This window comes from Electrona antarctica, assembly GCF_951216825.1.
Source record: "Electrona antarctica genome assembly, chromosome: 24".
Classification (NCBI taxonomy): Eukaryota; Metazoa; Chordata; class Actinopteri; order Myctophiformes; family Myctophidae; genus Electrona; species Electrona antarctica.
In genome coordinates this window covers 23,167,292-23,192,708 of record NC_136803.1, presented here as the reverse complement: position 1 = coordinate 23,192,708, position 25,417 = coordinate 23,167,292, and the positions used below count along the sequence as shown (strand labels likewise).

The window sequence follows — 25,417 nt, the reverse complement described above, 5'->3', positions numbered from 1 at the left end:
TAGCTTGGATTCACCATCGATGATGTCACTGGTGGACGGGTTTCTGAACTGCCCACAGCCTTCCTATGAGACACAGACTGAGTAGAAAAAAATGGTGGTATTTTATCATGAACATTAGTTAGGACCAATTATAGGAAGAGAAGTTGAAAAGTGGTCCTTTAATTAAGTAACCATGAGTCCAGACTGACAGATTTAAGTCAATTTGGGCATGGCATAATAGGCGAAGATTTGGTGAAAAAAAGCTGATCGGGGGCCTCCCTCCGGGCAATTCATAGCACATGTCAGTGACCATACAATACATAATGTAGTCTCGCGTGGTCAGACTGTTGCCTCTCTCAATTTTCAAATGCTTCCGTCATACAGTTTGAAGAACGGAAGCTCTGATCATGAGCAAGCGATAAAGCGGAAGTGAAGCGTCCCCCCCCCTCACTTCAGTTTCGTCTTTACAGTCGTGCAAATGTAGCCTAATATAAATCGAAATCATCCAAGCATATATAGCTTGAGGCTTAGCAGCAATGGAAATAAAAGAATATATATTAGAATATATATTTTATTTATTTTGTGCTTTTCTGCCTTTATCGATATGGAATAATGGAAATAAAAGAATATATATTTTATTTCGTTTTTGCTTTTCTGCCTTTATTGATACAGTAGTTTCAAGTGAAGATAGACAGTGTAATCCATGGAGCAGTGTCCTGTAGGCCAGGTGTAGCTAATCAGTGCTGCTGCGCTTAATGGTACGCCTCTGTGGATTAGTCTATATAGCATTCGGAGATTGTGGAATAGTGGTCTGGCTACGGGAGACTATGGATAATGTGACATTGGTGAGTGGTAACTAAATCGATGGGGGGGGGTGGGGGTGTTCATACTTGCGGGACAGGCTGCTGGATGTAGGTGTGTTGCTGGACAAACGACTGGTTCATGGCAGGCCCGGGGGGGTAAGCTGCGGGGCCCGGCACGTTGCTGGGGTAGCCGTGGTGGGCACCAGGGTTGGTGCCGTGGTGGGAGTAGGGGGTGGCGGCCGGAGCCAGAGCCGGGTGTCCTCCTCCGTTGGGGGGGAGCCCCCCTTGGAAGCCCCCGGGAGGCCCAGCTAGCAAGTAGCCGGCCACCTGCTGCAGATGAGGAGGAGGCCCGTGGATGACGACGGAGGGGGACGCGTGGTGGTGGTGGTGGTGGTACACGGCCGGGGGGAAGTGGTGGTGGTGGGCGTCCGGGGCGCCGTCGCCAGGCGGCTGCTGCTGCTGCCTCGCCAGGCTCACGTGGCTGAACTGTGCGTTCAGCGTCTCAGGCTGACGGAAGGAAAAGGGATTTGTATTTGTTACACACGTGCAAATGTGTCAGATCGAGTTTCCCACTAAGACCTCTTAGACCTGGAGACGTGTTCCAACTTCCAGGTAGCCTTAACCCATTCTGACCTGAGATCAGATTCTAAAAATGTCTTCTACATCCTGACAGTTTTCTGAAAAAGCTATGTTTCAATGTCAGTCGTTCTTCGATTTTTCAAAAATAGCAGACCTACAAGGTCGTAGCGCGCCACTCGGTGGCGCGCTATGAGCTTGAACAACATATTTTGAGATGGGGGTCTGCGGCCAAATACATACCTATCATTGTGGGGGTCATTGACGTGAAAAGGTTTGAGAACCACTGATATAGAAGTTTTTCAGAAAACTGTTAGGATTCAAAAGACCTTTTGTAGTATCTGGTCTCAGGTCTGTTTTAAGAACGCGAGAGAGAGAGAGAGAGAGAGAGAGAGGGGGTCTACAGATTTATCTATGCCATCAGCTCACGTTTAGGTCTGACAAGCTGCTGGAGAAAGGGACATCTTTTGGTCATGGATTATTCAGTGTCAACATCTGGAAGCGAATGAATTATTAACAGATTGACATTTTCCGTCCGTGTAATTATCCATGGCGACTCATCTGTGGCTGAAAGCAGGTCAAGAAATAGGCTAACCAGATGCATGATCTACATAGGGTAGAGTAATACTGTAAAGTTCACCATGATCTACATAGGGTAGAGTAATACTGTAAGTTCACCATGATCTACATACAGTAGAGTAATACTGTAAAGTTCACCATGATCTACATACAGTAGAGTAATACTGTAAAGTTCACCATGATCTACATACAGTAGAGTAATACTGTAAAGTTCACCATGATCTACATACAGTAGAGTAATACTGTAAAGTTCACCATGATCTACATACAGTAGAGTAATACTGTAAAGTTCACCATGATCTACATAGGGTAGAGTAATACTGTAAGTTCACCATGATCTACATACAGTAGAGTAATACTGTAAAGTTCACCATGATCTACATACAGTAGAGTAATACTGTAAAGTTCACCATGATCTACATACAGTAGAGTAATACTGTAAAGTTCACCATGATCTACATACAGTAGAGTAATACTGTAAAGTTCACCATGATCTACATACAGTAGAGTAATACTGTAAAGTTCACCATGATCTACATAGGGTAGAGTAATACTGTAAAGTTCACCATGATCTACATACAGTAGAGTAATACTGTAAAGTTCACCATGATCTACATACAGTAGAGTAACACTGTAAGTTCACCATGATCTACATACAGTAGAGTAATACTGTAAGTTCACCATGATCTACATATAGGGTAGAGTAATACTGTAAGTTCACCATGATCTACGGGTAGAGTAATACTGTAAGTTCACCATGATCTACATAGGGTAGAGTAATACTGTAAGTTCACCATGATCTACATAGGGTAGAGTAATACTGTAAAGTTCACCATGATCTACATATAGGGTAGAGTAACACTGTAAGTTCACCATGATCTACATATAGGGTAGAGTAATACTGTAAGTTCACCATGATCTACATATAGGGTAGAGTAATACTGTAAGTTCACCATGATCTACATAGGGTAGAGTAATACTGTAAGTTCACCATGATCTACATAGGGTAGAGTAATACTGTAAGTTCACCATGATCTACATAGGGTAGAGTAATACTGTAAGTTCACCATGATCTACATAGGGTAGAGTAATACTGTAAGTTCACCATGATCTACATAGGGTAGAGTAATACTGTAAAGTTCACCATGATCTACATAGAGGTAGAGTAATACTGTAAGTTCACCATGATCTACATATAGGGTAGAGTAATACTGTAAGTTCACCATGATCTACATACTGTAGGGTAGAGTAATACTGTAAGTTCACCATGATCTACATACTGTAGGGTAGAGTAATACTGTAAGTTCACCAGGACGCCTTGTTTACACTTTGGTGCACTGCACGACCCGCCTGTCACTCCAAGTAACTTATTGAACTTTTATTTATTTATATTATTTATATTTATTTATATTTTTTATTTATACTTTGGTGCACTGCACGACCCGCCTGTCACTCCAAGTAACTTATTGAACTTTTATTTATTTATATTATTTATATTTATTTATATTTTTTATTTATACTTTGGTGCACTGCACGACCCGCCTGTCACTCCTGAAAGTATAACTTATTGAACTTTTTTTTGTTTTAGAAATGTATTACCGGTGCAATGCAGCAAAGTATAAATTTAGCCCTTACTTCACCAGCTGGATGGATGCTATCTTCACTGTTCAGCAATGGTCAGAACTATTAATTTATATGACTGATAATTTTTTAATATTAATCATAATGACAACAAAAAACCTTAGAGGCTAATATTATATTGTGTTATTCCTGGCATGTCACATACATACTGTATGCTAGTAGACGTTCAACTTTAAGTCTACGCAGTCCCAGAACAGTAGCTCGACACTACAGATCTGAATTACATTCAATAAAAGGGAACTAATTACTATGGTGCAATAATGTTTTGCAATACCATTTTTTTCTTTTTCTTTTTGCTAAGACGTCCACAGACGTCTTGGGCACTACATAGTGGGATTTCCCAGGACGTCTGTGGACGTCTTGGGCACAAGTTGTGTTAAGATGACAAATGATCTAAAGGGTCAGGCTGAGCTTTGTTACATTGTGATGCAAGCAACACAGCTTTACGTGTGCTATTCTAAGTACCGGTACAGTACTAATAGCCCAGGTTTCTGGTCTAGAGGGGCGGGTCGCGGCTACAGTACTAATGACTATAGTCCACTGTTTCCCTTTGTTTCCCACATTTCGTATTCAATTATTATTTCAAAACACTTTCAAAAAGCATTAACAAAAAAAGCTAAAACTTTCATGAATTAAGAACTGAATTTATTTCAGCATTTCATGAAGAAATGAAAGAAAAATCAAAGAGACAAATCTTTAAGAAGTAATAAATAGATCTACAACCTCACAACGCGGCGCTTTGTGAGCTATTTTCACTAGTTTGGGTCACAGGCTAAAAAGTTTGGGAACCACTGGCACTGCATATAGTCAACTGGCATTTGCAGGGATCCTTAGATGGAAGCAAACTCACAAAAATTGGCATGGCACTAGGCCAATTTTGAGAGTCTGCTACTGTAGGCGCTATAAACTTTTTTCAAAACGTCAAAGAACAAGGGATGAAAGAACTGTACCACAGTGTACTGTTGGTTAGGACAGACGGGCAGGAACTGAGGAGGAGGAGGAGGAGGAAGAGCAGAAGGAGGAAGAGTAGGTGGAGGAGGATAGGAGACCGCTGAATACTGAACAGGCACGGTCGAGGACGACTGGAAAGGAGAGCGGAATGGCTGAGGAGGGAAAGACAAGAGAGAGATGGAGAGATGGGGGGAGGGGGGGTACATACTGTAAGACATGAGACTGCGAGGGGAGCAGAGCGCTAAGGTCTGCGCTGCGTCGCGTTTGGACGGCGTCAAAAAATGAACCAGGGCGAATGGGTGACGCCGTCCAGACGTCGTGAACTCCAGTTAACACATTTTGTGCCCAAGACGTCTGTGGACGTCCTTGGTATTACCGCACGGGCATAGCCCAAGACGTCTGTGGACGTCTTTGAAAAAAAAAATTATTTATTTATTTTTTATTAAAAAAAAAAGAAATAAGAAAAAAATAATAATATAAGAAAAATCAAAACTATTTTTTTTTTTTTTTAATACGTGGTGCCAAAGTTTGTGTTTTCGCCATTGAGAATGCATTTGGCGTTTAAATTAAAGAACTCAGAAACTATAAAACATTTCAAAGTAAAAAGTTCCAGCATGTGTCTCCACAGTCAGCTGAATTATAAAAAATGTGAATGGATTTTCTAGGTGAAAGTGATTTTTGGGTAATTTTGCATGGGCTCTCAATGTGTTAAAGGACCATAACAGCTGTCATGTTTGGCACGTTTAGCCTTGAGCCTTGAATGTTGCTTGAGATAGAGCCAACAAACATCATTGTGTCATTGTGTTTTTATGCATTTTTAATGAACTCTGGTCTGGTGCCCATTGGGAACAACAATGTTGTAAATGGAGTTTACAGTGGGTCAGTCAGGCGGTTCTCGAGATAACTACATCCGATCGACGTACAGATTTGGCGCATTCATTGTAAGATGTCTCGTTATCGTTGCGTTTCAATGCATTGTAAAGATTGCAGATTGATTTGAAAAGTCTAGCCGAAAATAGTCAATTACTGGAGGTATCCAGGATTCCGTAACATTTTAACCCATTTTGGGCGGGAACCCCTTTTGGTGTTTTAAACGTTATGTTGTAATTTAGCTATTGAAAAATAGCAGATCTACAAGCTCATAGCGCGCCACCGAGTGGCGCGCTACGAGCTTGTAGGTCTGCTATTTTTTGAAAAATCGTGAAAATATTTATTTCAGAAAACTGGAGGATTTAGAAGATTTTTTTTAAAATTTTGAGGTCAGGCCTAAACGGGTTAATGACTATGGATAAAATGTCCTTTTAGGAGCCGTCGGGCTTGAGAAAGCGTTGCAGCTTTCTATCAGAACACGTCCTTGACAGAGAGAGGCTTCCTGGACGGCGAGCTGGTTTTATCTTCTTCACACTGCTGCTACAAAGGCTGCTTTTTTTTTTAATAACGTCTTTGAATAACTCTGACGGAAAGGCCTTGGGCAAAACGTTGCTGCGGCCTCACACTGAATCTCCAAGAGTGGCTGAATGAGATTTTAACGAAGCCTAAAAGTAAAAAGTTGCCAAACCCCACGTGCCTCCTCCACCCCAACAAGTCTAGTGTGATGTATAGCCATTATAGCCGTGCCCAACTGACCTGCGAGAGGAGGTGATTGGTGGTTGGTGGTTGTTGCTGGGCAGCGGTTGGCTGCTGGTGGTGATGCGGGGTCTTGGCCTGCTGTGGCCGGCTGCCAACCATGTGGGCGTGGCCTCCGGCGGCAGCAGGGTTGTACAGCACAGCGCTGCCGTCAGAATTCACCAGAGGCAGGCCTGTCAAAGAGCAGCCCTTCAAAGGATCAGTCGTTCGCTCGCGGCCAGAAACCACATTGTTGTCTGAACCATATATATGCAAGCAGCAAACGTTTCTTAATGACATGCTAAAGAGTGTTTCTTTTCCTCACGCTATGGCTGGGCGATTTGTATTTATTTATTTTGTATTGTATTTATTTATTCAGCACAGTATAAAAACAACACAGTGAACATATAAATATAAGAAGGGTAAAGTGCTAGGCTGAGGCAAAAAAACCCCAAGGGGCTTATACGAGGCCTCTACCTACTGTATGTAAATCACAATGACACAAGAGATATAGAATATCCAGAAAACATGATTGCAGTATATAAAACAAGAACAACAAAACAACAAGAACATGGTTAGATGAATCGAATTTAAATCGAAAAATCGATTTTCACTTAAATTAGGGTAATTGCGGTAGGCCTACGGATCTCGCTCATGAATGACATGCTAAAGAGTGTTTATTTTCCTCACGCTATGGCTGGGCGATTTGTATTTATTTTGTATTGTATTTATTTATTCAGCACAGTATAAAAACAACACAGTGAACATACAGTATAAATATAAGAAGGGTAAAGCGCTAGGCTGAGGCAAAAAAAGCCCAAGTGGCTTATACGAGGCCTCTACCTATGTAAATCACAATGAAACATTGTACAAGAGATATAGAATATCCAGAAGACATGATTGCAGTATATAAAACAAGAACAACAAAACAAAAAAAAACAACAAGAACATGGTTAGATTAATCGAATTTAAATCGGAAAATCGATTTTCACTTAAATTAGGGTAATTACGGTAGGCCTACGGATCTCGCTCATTAACCCATTTTGGGCGGGAACCCCTTTTGGTGTTTTAAGCATTATGTTATACTTTAGCTATTGAAAAATAGCAGATCTACAAGCTCGTAGCGCGCCACCGAGTGGCGCGCTACGAGCTTGTAGGTCTGCTATTTTTGAAAAAGCGAAGAACGACATTTTTAGAATCTGATCAAATCAAATTGGTTAAAGCACTGCACAGGGCCAAAAGTCTAGCCCGGTCCTGCTAAAGCATTATAAATCTGAGTCCAACACCAAATGAATGCATGTAATCTCTCTCTGCCGTGCATTTCTCTGGTGCAAGCAGCTCACAACTCCATGATGTGTGTGGGCTCACTCGCGACACTAACCCGTGTGTAGGCAAGTAACCATTCACTCAACTCACGATACGATTAGTATCACGATATGAGGTTCACGATACGACTCTTTTTTTAATGATTTATCTTCCCCCCTGAGCCTTTTCACATTTTCTATTTAACTGAATTGCAAAAGTAGCATTACTTTTGACAGTGCAGAAACATTTGCCTTCCTTGATGTATTAATGAGCATCAACGACCATCACCTGGGCACAGTCACAAACAGTCAGTCACACACACACACACACACACACACACACACACACACACACACACACACACACACACACACACACACACACACACACACACACACACACACACACACACACACACACACACACACACACACACACACACACACAGCTCCCCTCTACAGTGCTCTACTACTGAAATTGACTGCATTTATTAAATCGATTAATATCGTCGGGATTAATATCGATATATCGTTACATGCCTACTGTACCTGTGTGTGTGTTGACCAGAACAGTGGCGCCGGGCGGCATCCCTGTGCTTTCCAGAGGCACCAGGTAGAAGTTAGTCGCGGTGGGGCCGACGGTGGAGAGCAGCGCATGAGGCTGCAGCGCTGCTGCTGCAGCCTGGCCAGTCTTGGCTGCTACTTCGGGGCGGCAGGGAGAGGCTTTGGCCTCGGCGTTGTTGGGCAGAGCGACGGTGGTGCAGGGCGTGCTGCCGGGGACGCCGCTGCCTTGGGGCGGGACCGGAGCCGGAAGCTGCAGGGGAGGCTGGGAGCGCGACAGAGAGCTGGACGAAGAAGCGACGCTGGAAGATTCGGACCCTGGGGAAGCGGGAAGAGAGATTTCGGATGTTATCTCCGTATTTAACCCATTTTGACCTGAGATCAGATTCTAAAAATGTCTTCTACATCCTGACAGTTTTCTGAAAAAGCTACGTTTCTATGTCAGTCGTTCTTCGATTTAAAAAAAATAGCAGACCTACAAGCTCGTAGCGCGCCACTCGGTGGCGCGCTATGAGCTTGTAGATCTGCTATTTTTCAATAGCTAAAGCATAACGTAATGCTAACACCAAAAGGGGTTCCCGCCTAAAATGGGTTAACAACCAATGAAACAAATGAATGTAAAAAGGGCGTGAACGTACAAAATAAATCAACACCACCACAGTTCAATCTGTATTGGAGCGAGATGCGGCAACTGTCTGATTTTAAGCAGACAATGCGGTGCAGACTATTGCATAAAAATGTGGTCTGTGGGCGAAAGAGAAAGAGACAGAGAGAGAGATGAGAACATCACTGCAGTGAGAAAAGACAACAAAAAATAAAAACAAATAAAAGCAAGCTCCCTGTGAAAAACGGAATAAGATCTATCTTATTTATAAAAAAAAGTACAGAGTCAAAATATGTGTCTCCATACTGACAGACAAAGGGAAAACCCAGCATGTATCTTCCCTGTTTGCATGCGTGTCACAGAGATAAAAGCACAACATATGGCAGAGCGAGAGAAGAGATATTTCCAACCGCGCAAATGCCGTTGCGCTGCAGTGGTAAGTTTAAAGGAACTAAGTACATTTATTTAAGCACTATACTCAAATATGTAACATTTTTGCCAGGTGAAGCCTGGCCTATTTTCGCTCGGGTTGGCATTCTTCTACTTTTATTATTATTATTATTATTATTAATTATTTGAAAACCTTAATTACTAGTTACTTTGTAGATTTTGATTATTATTGCAAAACATACATTACCCACTTCAGCCCTATATACATTTAATCTATTCTCAAAAGATTTTTATACATTTGAAAACTTGAAATGGGACATTCTGCACAATGACTACTTTTACTTTCAGCACCTTTTGATACAGTACATTTTGATGCCAATACTTTTGTACTTTGACTAAAAGTACATTTTGAAATCCGGACTTCTACTTGTAACGGAGTATAGTTCTACATTGCAGTATTGATACTTTTCGTAAAGTAAAACAACCGAGTATACTTTTTCCACCCCTGCCCAGATGCACTCGGAGGAACGGAACGAACTTTATCTCGCCGCCGTGCCGCGCGCGGCCCAGACGCTATACATTATGCAACGAAACGGCGCCGCTTTATTCTGCCTCTGTCACGGTTTTCGGTGCGGCTCTTCCATCACTGAAATTCTTTTTTTTCCCTCCTCCCCCGATGCATCCTGCCGAGAAAAAGAACCTTGGTAGAGAGAGACGGAGAGCTTCCTGCCACAGCACAGCAAAGCCTGAAGACTTCATTGGCATATAAAAGACTTGACTCCAACTCACAAACTTGCGAAAGGATTTTTGTGCGGTTTTTTTTCTTCTTTTTTCTTTCTCCTCCTCGAGATTGGGCCAAGAAACACTACTATCCTCACGGAAAGTGTGGAAGATTCTGCTTTTAAACATCTCTCAGGCGTTTGTTAATGCAATGTGTTGTGTAATTGGTTCCACCGTGGCCGATATAGGACGCGTTATTCCAAGACAAGGAACGGAATCTTGATTACGGTATAATCAGATCAATGTTTGACACGATCTCTGCTCGGTGCTCTATGTTGAAATAAATAAATAAATAAATAAATAAACATTCTAGAAATAAGATCGACAGGCTAATACGAGTCTGGCATAGCAAAGCGCACCCAGCAGTTTATTTATTTACTCATTTATTTTGGACAGCAGACTATTTGTGTGCTGAAATTGAAGCTGAAACGGCATCCGACAACTCGATCTGCTCCACCCTACCATCGCAGTTGATTTCGTCGACTAATACTATGACAAAAAAAACTGACAAAAACTAAATGAATGAAATGAAAATAAGCTATGTTGACTAAAACATAGACTAAATATATTGACATTTTCGTCAGCAAATAAAAACTAGAAATACTTAAAAGCAACAAGTCATTTTAGACTTATGGTTGCATGCTGAAAATAGCCGATCTACGCGTTGTGAGCTGGTACGACGGCATTAAGGCCCGCCAAAATACATTTTAGTCAACTAAATCAACTGTAGATTTAGACTACTAAAATCATGTGATATTTAGTCGACCAAAACTAGACTAACACTAAGACATCCCAGGTGACCAAAACTAAATGAAAACTATTCAAGAGACTATGACTAAAACTAAAACCAAAATTTGCTGTCAAAAACAACACTGCGCCATCGCCTCCCTCTCTTCCCCAGGTTCCACCTACTAGCCTCGTTCCCAGCCTTTCTCATCTGCGAAGAGAAAAGCCTGGTGGTCACGACCAAAGAGGCACAGAGAGTGTTCTGACAGAAGTGTCAGGCCCGGAGTATCCGTCGGATGTTATTTCGATATACGATATACTCATTTGTGGAGAACACAAAAGCGGATTTGTAAAAGCGTCAAGTTCGTCAACGTCATTTCCTTGAGCGGTATACTTCTGCCATACTTCCATTAACCCATTAAGACCCTGGAACGCATCTGTGTCACTTTGGCGTTTACCCACTTTAACCGTTTTATACGTTAGCTATTGAAAAATAGCAGATCTACAAGCTCATAGCGCGGACAATCGTGAAAACGTGTGCAAATCTTTGAATATATATATATATTCTTTCACAGTGTTCGTTTTTAACTCAAATATTTGCTTCTGGGCGGTCCCTGGAACAAGATATTTTCAGATGATGGGGGTCCGTGGCCAAATACAGATAATTCTGGGGGTCCTTGACATGAAACAGTTTGAGAACCACTGACAGAATCATAGGTATTTGATATATCATGACGACGACAGGCCCGGAAGATAATTCCCCGTTCATTTTTCCCATAGACGTTTCAAAAAGTATTTATTGAAAGACATTTAACCCTCGGACAAAGCCAACTCTTGTTGTGACAAATCATGACAATAAACACAATGTTTTGGGCCGATCAAATAATTAGAAAGAAGAAAAACTAAAAAGTGTTATATACCCTGCGCTTTTTTTCTTCGTTCTAATTATTTGATCGGCCCAAAACGTTGTGTTTATTGTCATGATTTGTCACAACAAGAGTTGGCTTTGTCCTAGGCTTAAAAGGTCTTTTAACCCATTCTGGACGGGAACCCCTTTTGGTGTTTTAACTAAGCATTATGTTGTACTTTTAGCTATTGAAAAATAGCAGATCTACAAGCTCATAGCGCGCCACCGAGTGGCGCGCTACGAGCTTGTAGGTCTGCTATTTTTGAAATATCGTGAAAATGTGCCGAAAATCTTAGAATATATAATCTTTCAGAAGACTTTTTTTTTATTTCGACGTCAGGCCTAAATGGGTTAATAAATACTTCTTGAAACGTCTATGGGAAAAAATTAATGGGGAATTCTCTTCCGGGCCTGTCGTCGGGGGCGGGACTGCGACGCTCTACAGGTCTATAGGTGCATTCCAGCCTGTACTTGCCTGTTTTGGAGAGCCTCCCGGTGGTGCTCTTGCTGCTAGCCGTGCTGTCTCCTCGGACCAGGCCGGCGGCGGTGGAGGTGCCGCTGAAGCTGCTGGCCTTGGTGAAGGGAGGCCTCGGCGCCAGGCGGTTGGAGCTGTCCGAGCTGTCCGTGCTGCTCCACGGGCGCAGCTCGCCGTACCGCGCCGTGGCTTCCGTCTCCGAGCTGCTCTGCCGGCTGGCGCCAGACCGTCCGGCCCGCAGACTGGAGAGCCAAAGGACAGAGGGGTCAGAGTGTGTGTGTGGAGGGGTTGCTTCTCATCTACGACTTCAGTAGAGGTCCATGGCTGTTACTTTGAACTCTAAGAGCGTATTTGTTACGTATTCCTTGATCATCAGCCTTAACATTTTGACTGCGGAACACGCTAAACCCTTCTTTTTTCCCCATCGTCTTTTCCTGCTAAACCCGCTAAACTCGCCTTTTGTTTTATATGTTTAATTCGCCATTTTTTGATAAGAGGTTTCCCTCGGACAGAGCAACGAGGATGACGCTTTTGGATGACATAACCGGAAATCGACCTATCACTGGCTTGCAGGGGCTTCTGGGAAGTTGAGGCTCAATGAATTGGAACGGGCAGTGGTGGCACTTAGCGGCTGCTCTCGTCCTCCGCTCTGTTGTTGTTGATCCGCAGTTTGGATTATTTTTCAACATGACGACAAACGATCACAACATTTTACGGTCGATTTTCGTGAAACGGACGTACATGCGAGACCGGGCGATGCTTCAAAGGTTATTGTAAATCCCAGCAGTGAACCTTATGTCACAATTCAACGCAGTGAGTGTTAAATAGTGACCGAGTGCACATGAGCTGGTTATGCAGTACCTTCGTATTCGTGGAATCTCTGTACAGTATGCATATATATGTAGGACTGTCCTTCGCAGAATTTCAAGAACTGTTCATCCGACTGACTTCACAGCTTGTCTCGTGTATCGCTCAGAGGGAGCGCAGCATCTCGATTTGGTTGAGTGGTTCTCGAGAACACTACAAGCAGCCATACTGCAGACCTCGAGAAGTTTACATTACAAGGAGCCGTGTCATGGTCCTTGACAACACTGCAAGCAGCACTGCCAAGCAATAGGCCTGCTCCAAATTGGCATGCATTCTGAATGACCACGCCCTGAACAGGTACTGTTTAGGGCATTAAGCAACTAGTCGACTAGTTTACTAGTCGACTAGTAAATCCACTAGTCGACCTTGTTGGTACTAGTTGACTAGTTGATAAGAAAAAAAGAAAAAAAAGTTTATTTTATTTTTATTTTCCCCGATTTTGTAGGCCTCAAGATCAGGTAGATTATAGGTATAGTCACCATGTACACAGTTTTTCAATGTACAAATATTTATTTCCAAAAAAAAAGTTTATTTTTTTAATTTATTTTATTTTGTACATAATAGGTAGTTAAACAACTAGTCGACTAGTAAACTAGGCAACTAGTCAACTAGTAAAAATGACTAGAAGTGAATGCCCTAGTACTGTTCCAAATTTGTATTCAGACATAGGCAAGACTGCATTTTGTCCCCTCACACGCATGCATTATTATAAGCAAACAAAAAATACAAATCAATTAAGTCTCTTCTCTCCTAAACGGTTACGTTCAGGCTAGCATCATGTTTTTAACCCTTACGCACTTCACTAGAAACATGAAAACTGGAGGAGTCAAATGACATTATGAACGTCCAAGTGCCAAACCATTATCAATGTTCACACAACAGATTCAAAAGTAACCCTGCGTTGTGTTGTGCCCGTGTTAGTTGGCACGGTGTAGCAGCGAGGGAGACGAGAGACGTAATGACCTGAATGGTGTGTGACAAGGCGTACCGACCTGAACATGTGGCGCCTCTGTTGGCTGCTCAAGCACGCCTCTCCATTCTGGGACCTGAGGAGAGAAGGGGGCGTACAATAATGCACTCGTCTGACACGCCGGGTATGACAAGACCCTCCGGGCAACCGACAGGTGAATTAACCCATTAAGACCTGGAACGCATCTGTGTCACCGTAGCTTCTAAACCGTTATTTTGAACTTTAGCTGTTGATAAAAAATAGCAGATCTACAAGCTCGTAGCGCGGCACCGAGTGCGCGCTACGAACTTGTAGATCTGCTATTTTTTTTTAAGAATCGGGAAAATGTGTGCAAATCTTTGAATAATATATTATTTCACAGAGAACGTTTTAACTCAAATCCTTTCTTCTGGGGGGGGGGGGGGGGTCCCTGAAACCCTACATATTTTCAGCGAACCCCCATCATAATAATATTTGAGGTCCTTGACATGAGAACCACTGATATAGGAACATAGGTTTTTCAGAAAACTGTCAGGATTTAGAAGACATTTGTGGAACCGGCCTATGGTCTTAATGGATTAAACAGGAACAGCTTCATTCCAACACTATGTAATTGCTGAATAATGTGACATTTATTTGACATTTCACTTATTGGAAATTTCAAAGACTTTGAAGAGTTGAATTTCAGAAGGGCCCAATCAGATTTTCTACTTGTCACACGCACACACAGGCAAATATGGCTTTTGAATGTAATTGCTGTGTTGTTGTGGTTGCTCGGACTGGGACTATTGTCCCACAGATTGGGACTACTATTAACTATGATTTGATGTAACTGATAATCTCACACGCTTTCTCATCATGTTACCGTTAGCAACATTAATTGGATGATACAATACAAAAACTACAAATAAAATTAAGCATCTTTGATGTGCAACTTGATTTGTAAGGGCCGATTCATACTCCTATTTTAGAGCGGGGGGGGGGGGGGGGGGGGGGTCCGTCCTAAAGTCGGCTCTTCGGTGCTACTGAAAATGTCTGACGAGCCGAAATCATTTCGGCACTACAGCGCCGAAACAGCGGTAAAATAGGAGTATGAATCGGCCCTAAGGCTGTGATTTTGAAAGCTTTATTTAATACAACATGTATGCCCAATGGACCGTGTATGTACAGATTTGATCAAATACTGCAAATGCAACACATTGCTTACCTCTTATCTAGAACAAAATGATCCCCCTGTGGACGACAATAAAATGATGGTCAACTATACGTGGGCACATCTCATTCAGAAGCATCACAGTACATTATATATAAACCATATATCGTTTTATACATACATTTCTGGTTCATTGAGACAGGACAGTGAAGGATTAGCCAGAACGTTGAAGCCATTTTAATTCGGCTTCCAGGATTAGATAAGACTATCTTTAATGTATATAGATGCAGCAGCAATTAACCCATTTTGGGCGGGAACCCCTTTTGGTGTTTTAAACATTGTTATAATTTAGCTATTGAAAAATAGCAGATCTACAAGCTCGTAGCGCGCCACCGAGTGGCGCGCTACGAGCTTGTAGGTCTGCTGTTTTCGAAAAATCGTGAAAATATTTATTTCAGAAAACTGGAGGATTTAGAAGATTTTTTTTTAAATTTTGAGGTCAGGCCTAAATGGGTTAACAGCCGCGTTCTCCCGTGGCAGAACGCCAAGCGTTTGCACTCCAGGATTTCCGCAGCTCTAATGTGAAAGGGGACTTCAAGATCTCTGTTAATTAACTCACTCAACACGGCCATCAGTTTGCACTGAGTGCACCATTTCTTTTAGTGTTATGATTTCCATCGATGCCCCCGTGTGGAATAACAAAACAATTATGAGTCACGTACTCTTGCTTGATTTGTGATGCAGCGTTATAGTGATTGTAAATGGATGTTTAAAGGACTACTAAATGGGGACAATAGCACCAGGTGCAGAAGAGCATCCTTAATGATCTTTAGGAATCATCGGTGCGCGCCCTGAACGCAACATTAACACTTTCCCTCACATTCACGAGTTAATCCGTGTTTTTAATATGCTTTAAAGGAGAATTCCATGCTAGAAAGCTTTCTTACCTTTCTTTGTAGTCCCCATCAAAGAGGTCCAGGTGTTTTTTTGTGCAAAAACTCGTTATTGGCTATTTCCCCTACCATAAGCCCTCAATGAATTGCATTGAATGGAATGGGAATTGAATGGGGCTATGGGGTGTTGTGCTAATTCACTTATGTCCATCAAAATAAGTAGTAAAGTGTGCCGCTTGGGATATTATTTACATTATGAAGAGAGGATATATACAAATTTTTTTTAATTCAATGCAATTCACTGAGGGCTTATGGTAGGCAATATAGCCAATAAGGAGCTTTTGCACAAAATAACACCTGGACCTCTTTGGTGGGGATGTAACAACTACAAATAAGGTAAGAAAGTCTTCTAGCATGGAATTCTCCTTTAAGACTTACGGGGTTTCCATCGCACAGAGTGGGATAGGTGACGCGTTCGGATGACGTCACCGCAACATTTTGCATCATGCAAAGGGCTTCTGGGAAATTGAGGCCCAATGCATTCCAATGGCGGCGGTGGCGCGCAGCGGCCGCGTTCCTCCTCCGCTCGGTGCTGTTGATCGCCACTTTGGATTATTCTTAAACACTACGACAAGCGATAACACCATTTTAGAGCGGATTTTCATGACAAGGAACGATGACGTCGGCGCTGTGGTTCTTCAAAGGTTAGTGAAATCTAGGCAGTCAACGAGGGGATTGCGATTAATTAATTCTGCAGTCAAACTGTTAACAGTGTAAGGGCCCCAGACGGAGATCACCGTCAAGTTCAAGTTCACGGTCAAGTTGCCCGAGACGGAGATTGATAAATAGGACGGAGATTAATGATATCAACTCACTCCACAGCCTAGGAGCGCTTGTTGCCCAATCCTTGGTGTTGCACAACAGTGACACGTCATCGAAAATGTTCCCTGCCTGTTTAGCGGACGAAAACTAAAATCTTAAAACGTTCATAACTCGCGATCTAAATCATCCCGTCTAATTATGAAAAAAGATCCTGTGTTAGACGGCGCTCCGCGGTCCGGGCCCTCAAGGTGTTAATGACTAAATGCAATGCCGAGCAGCGTCCACAATGATCTTTTTGAATCGGGAACAATGTTTTGCTAGTTTCATCAACACACCATTTATTGGAAATGAAGACTTTCTCTCTTCTCACTGTTCCTTGACGATTTACAACGTATTTATAAAGGTCTAATTTTGGGGGGCTTTTCTGAGCCTTTGTTTGACTGTACGGTGGAGAGAGATGGGAAACATTGAGAGAGTGACGTGCAGGAAATGGTCTGAAAGTTGGGAATGAAATCGGCAACTTGCTGTCAGGCATTAGACCCCATGTGGTACAACCACTCGGATAATGCGATCGCAATGCAGGTATTAACCCATTTTGGGTGGGAACCCATTTTGGTGTTAGCATTATGTTATGCTTTAGCTATTGAAAAATAGCAGATCTACAAGCTCATAGCGCGCCACCGAGTGGCGCGCTACGAGCTTGTAGGTCTGCTATTTTTGAAAAATCGAAGAACGACTGACATAGAAACATAGCTTTTTCAGAAAACTGTCAGGATGTAGAAGACATTTTTAGAATCTGATCTCAGGTCAAAATGGGTTAAAAAAGAAAACGTGACATAGTCGTTTCCCCATTTCCCTGCGGGTTTTAGCATGACGTTCAGATGCGTGCGCAAAAAGCCCCGAGCTGAGTTCACGTCACGTGAAAAATATTCCGTTGCTATAAAAGCCACTGCAATTCCACATGTTCCTGCCCCTATTGATTTGATCCTGTCATCTGTCACACTCATGCAGATCTGAGGAGATCATATATATTCACAAACACACACACACACACAAACTTTAACGTTATGCCCGGGACACCAGATTGTCTCGCTCTCACAAACATGTCTCGCTCTCACAAACATGTCAGAGAGGAAGAAGGAAATGACAGCTTGGGGAAAGAGAGAGGGAACGAGAGAGAGAAGGGAGAGAGGGAGGGAGGGAGAGAGAGGAGGAGGGGAGAGTAAACTAACAAACACCCACCACACTGTCTTGGCGATCAAAGCTGGAGTTTTCACGTTTGAGGATGTAGCGTTTCTGGAAATCGTCCACCCTGTCATCTGTGATGTGCTCGGAGAACTTCTGGTCGGGTCTGCCGTGCGTTGGGGAGGAGGAGGTGGTTACAGCTAGTTTTCACGGCATCTTTGCTCTAACAGACGCTAATAGACAGCTGTAGCTGCAGACTGTATGCGCAGTACAATCCTGAGTTAACTTTGTAGCAGCATAAATACTCCTTTATACTTAGTTGCACACCTGGGTCACATGCCAAATTGTGCCTGTGAGCTTGTAGATCGGATATTTTCGATGCACGACACAGCGTGTAACCACAAGTATAAATCAAGTGTTAACAGTTCACATTTGGTCCCAATATGGGTTTAACTGCATTATCGTACATTTGTAGTTGTGGTCTCTCTGATGAATTGAAAATGGAGGACAAGTCTTTTTCTGGTTTTATCCTATTAGGATAAAACTCTTAGGATATCCTCTTTATCCTCTGGACTTTCCTTGAACTGCACCCATTCTACAAACTGAATAGTAAAATACAAATTCCAATCAATCAATCAATCAATCAATCAATCAATCAATGTTATAGTACAGTTATAGTATAGTACAATATAGAAGGGATATACTACATGAAGCTGTGGCTGTATAGCACATAGAATGACCAGCGCTGACCAGGGACTGCTGCTTTTCAGTGGGTCCAAAGCAGAACACTCCAGTGTTGATTTTGGCAGCAAATTTCTATTTTAGTATTTTAGTCTTTGGAATTAAACTTTAGTTTTAGTCATATGTTTCATATTTCACCCGGAATGTTTACTTTCTAGTTTTAGTCAATCTAGTTTTAGTCAACTAAATATCATAAGATTTTAGTCGACTATACAGTTGATTTAGTCGACTAAAATGTATTTTGGCGGGCCTTGATTCCGTCGAAATGGCCGAGTTTACACTTGCTGAAAATAGCCAATCTACAAGCTCACAACGCGTCGCGTTGTGTATTTTCACAACAAGGACTTTTTTTTAATCTATTTGACTTTTACTGGATCTCTTGTCCACTAGTCCCCTCCTAACATTTTAGTCTAGTTTTTATTTTGTCAATATTTTGTCTTAGTTTTAGGCGCGATTCATACTGTTAGAGCCGAATAAAAGTCAGTTCGGCTCTGTAGAGCCTACAATGTGACGCCATTTGAGGTTCGGGGGGGGCGGGTACCGTCCTAAAGTCGGCTCTTCGGTGCTACTGATAATTTCTGACGAGCCGAAATCATTCCGGCACTACAGCGGTAAAATAGGAGTATGAATCGGCCCTAAGTCATCATAGCTTAGTTTTCATGTAGTTTCTGTCAGTGAAAGAAGGTATAGTCTACTCACATCCTGCTGCTGGCCGTCTTGTTGATGATCACAGACTTGCCGCTGGGGTCCACGTTGTGGTCCATGCCGAAGTAGGCGGCCACTCGGTGGAGCAGCATCCTGTGATAGGAGGTCATGGGAGGGAACTTCCTCTTCTGGCTTCTACAGCGGAGAACAGAGCTTGGCCAGTCAGTGGAAAATGTCTACAAATGTCTTCTAAATCATGACAGTTTTCTGAAAAACCTCTGTTTCTATGTCAGTGGTTCGCAAACATTTTCATGTCAAGGACCCCCAAGATTTTATGTAATTGGCCGCCGACCCCCCCATCTGAAAATATGTTGTTCCAGGGACCTCTCCAGAAGCAAAGATTTGAGTTAAAAACTGGCTCTGAAAGAATATATAAGATTTGTGCCACATTTTCACGATATTTCAAAAATAGCAGACCTACAAGCTCATAGCGCGGCACCGAGTGCTGAGCTTGTAGATCTGCTATTTTTCAATAGCTAAAGTATAACATAATGCTTAAAACACCAAAAGGGGTTCCCGCCAAAAATGGGTTAAAGCCAGTGTTTATCAAACCTTTTCCTTGTCAAGGACCCCCAAATTGAAATTAATTTTGGCCGCGGACCCCCATATGAGATTTGTGTTGTTCAATGCTTTCAAGAGTTTTTTGAAAATAGAAGAGCTCGTAGAATCATAGATCCGTATTTTCAGCAGGTGTATCGTGTTAAAGTGATTAAAGTCAGGATGATGGACAGGTTTCGGTCTGGAAATTTGACACTAAGCACTTTCCACCACAACCACCACCTGCCATCCCCATTTTGGGGCATTCAAAATGTAAAACAAAAAAAGGGAAAATAGATACACAAAATGTCGCATTGTGACAAGTTCAGACACCTTCGTCAAGACATACACATGAATCTGAGATCACGAACCCCCCTGAAGCGGAGCCGGAGACACAGAGCTATTACGTGGACAACTTCAAGGTCACAACTTAACCCATTTTCGAGTGGCGCGCTACGAGCTTGTAGGTCTGCTATTTTTGAAAAATCGAAGAACCACTGACATAGAAACATAGCTTTTTCAGAAAACTGTCAGGATGTAGAAGACATTTTTAGAATCTGATCTCAGGTCAAAATGGGTTAAGATACACAAATAAAAAAACACAATCCACATAAAAAATCCATGCAATTAACCGATTGACACGGTGAAGAACAAAAAAAATGTCACAAGGAGGTGGATGGAGGAGTATAGGCTGCAGAAAAGGTGCCGAAATGTATTCCGAGCACGTCGTATGCAGAGTGAGTGGCATTCTGCTAGCCCATTCTGACCTGAGATCAGATTCTAAAAAATGTCTTCTACATCCTGACAGTTTTCTGAAAAACCTATGTTTCTATGTCAGTCGTTCTTCGATTTTTCAAAAATAGCAGACCTACAAGCTCGTAGCGCGCCACTCGGTGGCGCGCTATGAGCTTGTAGATCTGCTATTTTTCAATAGCTAAAGCATAACATAATGCTAACACCAAAAGGGGTTCCCGCCCAGAATGGGCTAGGAGAGATGGGAGGGTGACTGTCTGAGCGTGGGGAGCAGCTTGACTGCCGTGACTGCACTGAACTGTCGCGATGCTCAGATTGTTTCGCAGTATTCTCACATTACACCGTTGCAGTGGGTGGAAAGTAACTAAGAACATTTACTCAAGTACTGCACCTACGTACATATACCAGACAGTGGCCTTGTGGTTAGAGTGTCCGCCCTGAGACTGGGAGGTCGGGGGTTCGATCCCCGGCCGGGTCATACCCAAAGACTGTAAAAAATGGGACCCAATGCCTCCCTGCTTGGCACTCGGCATCAATGGGTTTGATTGGTGGTCAAATCAACTAATGAGGCCTGGGCCGTGGCTCAGTGGTCCAGGCACCTTGGCTGGTAATCCAGTCTGGAAGTGTGCCGCGGGTTCGACTCCCGATCCCGACGGCCTTTACTGCATGTCTTCCCCCCATCTCTCTCCCCATTTCCTGTCAGCCTACTGTCTGTCCCTCCATAAAATATATAAAATAAAGGCGAAAGCCACAAAAGAAAACATAAAAAAAAAAGAAAAATCAACTAATGATTCCCAATCGCGGCGCACGCTGCGGCTCACCGCTCCAAGAGATGGGTCCAATGCGGAGAACAGATTTCACTGCGGTAACGTGTGTGACTAATCGTACGACTTTGACTTTACACTTACAGTAAGTACAATGTTGAGGTACTTCAACTCCACCACATTTCAGAGGCAAATGTGTACTTTTACTCCACTACAATAATTTGAAAACTTTTCTTACTACGTTCCATTGTAGATTTAGATTATTATTACAAAACATACATTAAGCACTTCAGCCCATATTCATTTAAACCATTTGAAAATAGCCGATCTACAAGCTCACAATGCGTTGCTTGTAGATCTGCTATTTTCAAAATATTTTGAATACTTGAAATCCATTCTGCATAATGAGTACTTTTACTTTTGGTACAATATAAACAATATAAACACCAAAAGGGGTTCCCGTCCTGAATGGGTTAAAAACTGTTTCTAAATCCTAACCTAAGTTTTCTGAAAAACTAGATTTTTTTCAATTCAAAACATAAGAAATGTTGCTATATATATGTACAAAGCAACATCTAGAAGAACACAGCTTGAAAGACATAAGGATGTTGTATATAGGCTTTCCAACATTTGTTGTTATATGGCTGATCTTTTGGTTGCTTATTTTTCACAAGCGAGTCTTATAAAAGCCAGTGACATTTTAATACAAATATCTTTTAATCCTTACTCGTTATTGCTGATGAAGTCCAGTATGTCCTGTTCCAATTTCAGTAGCATTATTCGATCCCTAGAAATAAAGTATACATGATGAATAAAGGCACGGGTATGCGTACGCACGCACACACGCACGCACGCACGCACGCACGCACGCACGCACGCACGCACGCACGCACGCACGCACGCACGCACGCACGCACGCACGCACGCACGCACGCACGCACGCACGCACGCACGCACGCACGCACGCACGCACGCACGCACGCACGCACGCAGGAATCAAACACATCAAAGGAATTTGGGGGTGAATGGTATCTGCAAAGGTGAGATGGAAAATTACTTTACAGTAAACACGACTGTGCCAAAATATTATTTTTTCATTTCTCATCATTATGCTATTGGATCATTTCTCAAAATCTAATCTGCCAATATTTATGCAGTTCCCAATACAATAAAATATCATGTTCCTACAGTACCTGTGCATTAGTTTGTATTTTTTTTTCTTTTTTTAAATAACTCACCCCATGTTCTAGAAAACTTGGAAGGGGGTCTCATAGGATAAGACCACTGATAGATCACATGCACACACACACGCACGCACACACACACACAGAATCAATGCTTTATAAAATCTTAATAAGTGTCTCCTGACTGGTAGCAGCCTAGCAATAGTAGCCTACGTTGGTATTACCCCAAGGCAGTGTGCGTGTGTGTGTGTGTGTGTGTGTGTGTGTGTGTGTGTGTGTGTGCGTGTGTGTGTGTGTGTGTGTGTGTGTGTGTGTAACACACCTGGGGTTGTTCTTCAATGTGTTCACCAGGAACTCATGCAGATCGATGCCAGTGGAGTCGGTGTAGTCTTGACTGGAATCTTAAACCAAGATCACAAGTGAAGTCTTATTTTGCTTTATTTTCTCCTGATCTTTTTGAGGGGGGATAGTCCCTCCTATGTCCAGCTTTTGGTGTGTGTGCTATATTCAGCTATTAGTGTAGATTTTCGCCTTAAACAAAAAATAAATTCCCATTGTTCAATGTTTGTTTTGTAAACGCCATTGACAATGAAGGGAAAATGTACGTCATAATGTGCCTCATTACGTCATATTGTCTCTTTATTGTTAATGGCGTTTAATGTTTGTGTTGGCACCGTTTGTTTTACATCACCATTACATCACCTAATCAACATGGGTTAGACTTTAATATATTAGCGCCCCTCACTTCACAGTGACGGGTGTGATTTTGTTCATGTCAAGGACCCCCAAAATGATCTGTATTTGGCTGAGGACCCCCATCTCAAAAATGTTTTGCGCCAGGGACCTCCAGAAGCAAAGATCTGAGTTAAAAATAGAGCGGTGCCCGTTGGAGCCTCTACAGCTCCTATTTGGAACAATGCAAGTTGGAAATGGATGCCCCACCCATAAATTTAATCTGTGTCCCTTTTATGCCCATATATGGAGTTCTTTGTCAGGCATGCCCAAATATGGAGTCTATGCAGACGTCAGAATGATGTCAGAACAGGCCAGCTTGGGGTGGTTCTGGATAATAATAATAATTGTTCTTTCAACGTTTGCCTGTTGTCTCTCCTACGGTACCAACATCAACACAGCATTAACCCATTTTGGGCGGGAACCCCTTTTGGTGTTTTAAACATTATGTTATAATTTAGCTATTGAAAAATAGCAGATCTACAAGCTCGTAGCGCGCCACCGAGTGGCGCGCTACGAGCTTGTAGGTCTGCTATTTTTGAAAAATCGTGAAAATATTTATTTCAGAAAACTGGAGGATTTAGAAGAATTTTTAAGAAATTTGAGGTCAGGCCTAAATGGGTTAAATTGTGGACAAAATCTTATCCAACGACAACACAATTATTCCGTTTTGAGTCTGAAAGTCTAAATCTCATCAAACGGTGATCCGTGGCTCAAAAGCCGAATAAATGATGGACCTCGATATGAAAAAGGTTGAAACCCACTGTGCTAGAAGGCTGCCCAGGGAGCTACAGGTAGCACTTTGAGATTCTCACGAATGTAAAGTGCGTTATAAATAAAATCCATTATTATTAATATTATTACAGGAAGTCAGCTCTGTGGCACTGGTGGCAAATTCACTTCACTGATGTACGTGATGGACTCTTAATTCGAACAGGTGCAGAATACAAACAATACACAATAACAAAAATACAAATTATCTTAAAAGGCAACATGAAGCAGCATTACATTATTTTACAGGATGTTACTGTTGGGCAGAAACCTTGTATCTCCATATTTATTTATTTTTTAATGTTTTTACCATAAATTAATGCCCCACTACTTCATACAAAAGTAGCTATTTCTATATAGTATCACAATTTTAGTAAAAAAAAAAGCAAAAACAAGAACAATATCGTACATACAGGGTTTCCGCCCGACAGTATAATAGTAGCCAAGCCCCACTAGTCTCTGAACGCATCATCCATGCCCGCTCACCTCTAGACAGCATCTTTCTTGGCTTGTCCACGGTGTCGTAAGCATTTTCTTTCTCCGTTTCGTCCTTGGTGGACCATTCCTCTTTGTCAAACGGCTGGCAGGTCTGGAGGCAAAAGCCATCCTGCCCAGAGAGAGGGGAAGAAAAACCAAACAGGAGACATATCAGTTGCGGTGCTGTGCTTCATTAACACCCCGAACGCCCGAGGTTAGTTAACCCCTTTTGACCTGAGATCAGATTCTAAAAATGTCTTCTACATCCTGACAGTTTTCTGAAAAAGCTATGTTTCTATGTCAGTCGTTCTTCGATTTTTCAAAAATAGCAGACCTACAAGTTCATAGCGCGCCACTCGGTGGCGCGCTATGAGCTTGTAGATCTGTTATTTTTGAATAGCTAAATCATAACATAATGCTAACACCAAAAGGGGTTCCCGCCCAAAATGGGTTAATCATCATCATATCATCATACTATAATTCAGTCAATGTCTGTCTGAATGTCTGAGTGTCTGTCTGTCTGTCAGAAACACCGCCGTATCTCCTCAATGCCTACACCAATCACTCCCACTTGTCACACAGGCATTGACCATAATAATATGGAGGTCTTAACGAAGCCCTTTTTCCAATTTAACAAATTATAAATTAATAATGAATTTATTAGTGAATAAAAAATGCGAAAACGCACCCAGGGCGCAGTACCCCTCACGGCCACAAGGGGGGTAAGGGCTAGTCCATTAAATCAGAGCGCCCAGCGATTTATAGCAGCGGAGCACATTTAGAGACGGACCGGATGCTATCCCGGATGTGGCTGAAGTAGCGCCTTGATGTAGCCAAAACACGATTCGATGCGATGGACAACAACGGGAGGTGTGATTAATTCTAACGTGACTAGCCGACGGGACCGCGATGGGCCGTCTAACACATCACCTTTTCTTAGAATTGGACGGAATGATTTAGATCAAGAGTTATTCACGTTTTAAGATTTTCGATCTCGTCGGCT

At 42.4% G+C, this 25,417-nt stretch overlaps 1 protein-coding gene across 1 annotated transcript in view; it reads right to left on the bottom strand.

Annotated features, from left to right (window-relative positions):
• Nucleotides 1-25,417, bottom strand: part of LOC306917577 (R3H domain-containing protein 1-like) — a gene marked incomplete at its 5' end in the record, with an annotated part of 69,391 nt that overhangs the window by 26,674 nt on the left and 17,300 nt on the right. Inside the window, 12 exon segments of the mRNA XM_079495873.1 lie at nt 870-1,289; nt 4,529-4,681; nt 6,156-6,328; nt 7,988-8,317; nt 11,882-12,123; nt 13,741-13,794; nt 14,905-14,930; nt 17,808-17,916; nt 19,191-19,331; nt 21,978-22,037; nt 22,757-22,835; nt 24,424-24,544. Of these exon segments, the coding sequence (XP_079351999.1) occupies nt 870-1,289; nt 4,529-4,681; nt 6,156-6,328; nt 7,988-8,317; nt 11,882-12,123; nt 13,741-13,794; nt 14,905-14,930; nt 17,808-17,916; nt 19,191-19,331; nt 21,978-22,037; nt 22,757-22,835; nt 24,424-24,544 (1,908 nt within the window).